Genomic DNA, 2,220 nt, shown 5'->3' with positions numbered 1-2,220 from the left:
CACTTCTTTTCCCCAGAAGAGTCAGACTTTGCACAACCACTCACTCTCATATGTCATGTTCCTTAGGTGGTTCTTGATCATGGTTCCATTGCTGGCTATGTCTGCCACAGTGATGCTGAGGTTCTGCCTCCTTTCGTACAGCTCGCTCACAGCTCGAGCATAAAGCTGCACTGAATCATACAGGTAGGCCGAGGGCAAGTATGGAACATGCTGCCCAAAGGAAACCAAAAACAACTTTTACATTTGCACTGTGGCACAGTGATATTACTGGTGATGGTCTATGGGACTACAGTGATGTGGTGCAATGTTGTGGATATCACTGAAGAATGAAAAAGTGATGGTTTATCCAAAGAATTTACATCAAGATCCCTGGTTCATTAGATTCTTGGTGTTACTTGATGGCACTAGCATAGATGAACTAAGAAGGAATGACAATTTTTGTCACTCTACTGAAATATTGGCTATTATAATAATTGAAGAAAATTCAAGAGCTGATAAGGCAAGAGGTAAGATGGGAAAAGATAAGTAGAATCTAATAGTGTATATGAATAAAAAGAATCTGTAACTGAAAAGATTTGATCTTTCTTTTCAATGCAAATTATATAATGCAACTGACATATTAAAAGACAGGCTTAATTAAGAGTTTTGTATTAAACTCTAAAATGAGTTTAAATGACTTTGTAAAAATATACACAGAATGTACCTATAATGTTGGTGATTATGAGGTGCCATAAAAAAAAGTAAAACAAGAAAATATATGGATGCAATAGTGTAAAAAAGGGGGACTCTTATAAAAGCAAAATCATAAAAAAAAGACAAGAAAGGGAAGGGCAGTAATAATTACTGATGGTAGAGCAAAATAAAAATAAATGAAAAAAAAAGTTCATTGATTCCTGATGCTGATGAAATTGCATACAGCACTGAATGGAAAGTGCATCAAAAATCAATGAGGTGTTAGAGGAGCACAGATCAATAAAAACAAGGCTCATACAATAAAAGAAGAAAAATGGAGTAACCAGTTCATGAACAGAATTCACCAAGTTGAAAGCTTTATCTTTACTGATCATCTATCATTTTACTTACTTTCATGAACTGGTTACAGAGAGAGTTATTTTACAAGGCAATCACAGGGTTAGATGCTCACAAATAAAGCTGACACTCACCAAAAATACGCTTAAAAGTTCATTTCACAAAATGAATAATGCAACATATTATCTGAGTCAAACAGTGTTATCCTGTGAGTATCAACTTTACTTTCTTTGAGCTTCTCTTGGGTTACATTGTTATGTAACTTAATAGTTTAAAATCATCTCACCCATCATGATAACATTCACAAAAAGAGAAGCATTAAATCAGCCATAAAATTTCATTTCCAAATTAAAAATAATTAAAACTTTACTCTCTACTGTTATGCAATCAATAACACCATAAATAAATAGATACTATTTGCATGTTCATGAAAACTATTGATGAAATTTGGAAAAGAATTGCAAAATGAAATCACTCCAAAAACGTTTTAAGTGCCACATACTCCATATATACAATAATGATAATGCATGAAAAAATTGTTCTAAAATCACTCAAATATATTAGAATAAAATAAATCAACAAACAACAAATCTTATATGTAAAGGCACAATAAATAAAGGGGCAACTGCAACACCTCTTTTAAATCACATACAGAAAGAACTAATGAATTTTAGCATTTATGTAGCAAATCTTCCTTGTATTCTAATTCAGTTTAGTAAGATGCTTCAAACATATAAGTAGCCTTTACAATGCAATACTCACTCTCAACTCCAATTTTCAATAAAGCTAAAATCTTTGAAAGCATTGCTAATCTTTGCGATCCTTTTTAAGTATCAAAACTTGTAATACCACTTTCTGGGAGTGCTGTTAGCTATGTTATCTAAAACTGTGAAAAATGAAGTAACATCTTGTGCAAACTGGCATATACAAGTACAGTTATTACGTAGTTCTTTTCATGCCACAACAAAAACTGTATTTGTATTTTCCAGCAGTGTTTGTGCAGAATTCAAAAGCAAACACACAGAGGTAACATCACAGACTTAAACAAATGCAAAGAAACATACAGAGCAGACTACAAAGTGCTTAAGTACTTGGACAAACATAGGTGCTGCTGATAGGAGCATAACAAGGATAATAATAACAAATTATAAGACAGAAGTAATGCTGAAAATACAAAAAAATACATTAAGC

The 2,220-nt window shown here is 32.6% G+C and overlaps 1 protein-coding gene across 1 annotated transcript in view; it reads right to left on the bottom strand.

Annotated features, from left to right (window-relative positions):
- LOC119593986 (receptor-type guanylate cyclase Gyc76C-like) overlaps positions 1 to 2,220 on the bottom strand; it is a gene marked incomplete at its 3' end in the record, with an annotated part of 39,442 nt that overhangs the window by 12,922 nt on the left and 24,300 nt on the right. The window contains 1 exon segment of the mRNA XM_037943010.1: positions 45 to 210. Coding sequence (XP_037798938.1) covers positions 45 to 210 — 166 coding nt within the window.

Source organism: Penaeus monodon, chromosome 33 (assembly GCF_015228065.2).
Source record: "Penaeus monodon isolate SGIC_2016 chromosome 33, NSTDA_Pmon_1, whole genome shotgun sequence".
In the NCBI taxonomy this organism is placed as follows: Eukaryota; Metazoa; Arthropoda; class Malacostraca; order Decapoda; family Penaeidae; genus Penaeus; species Penaeus monodon.
Note: the sequence above shows the minus strand (reverse complement) of the source record. Positions and strands in the feature narration are given on the sequence as shown.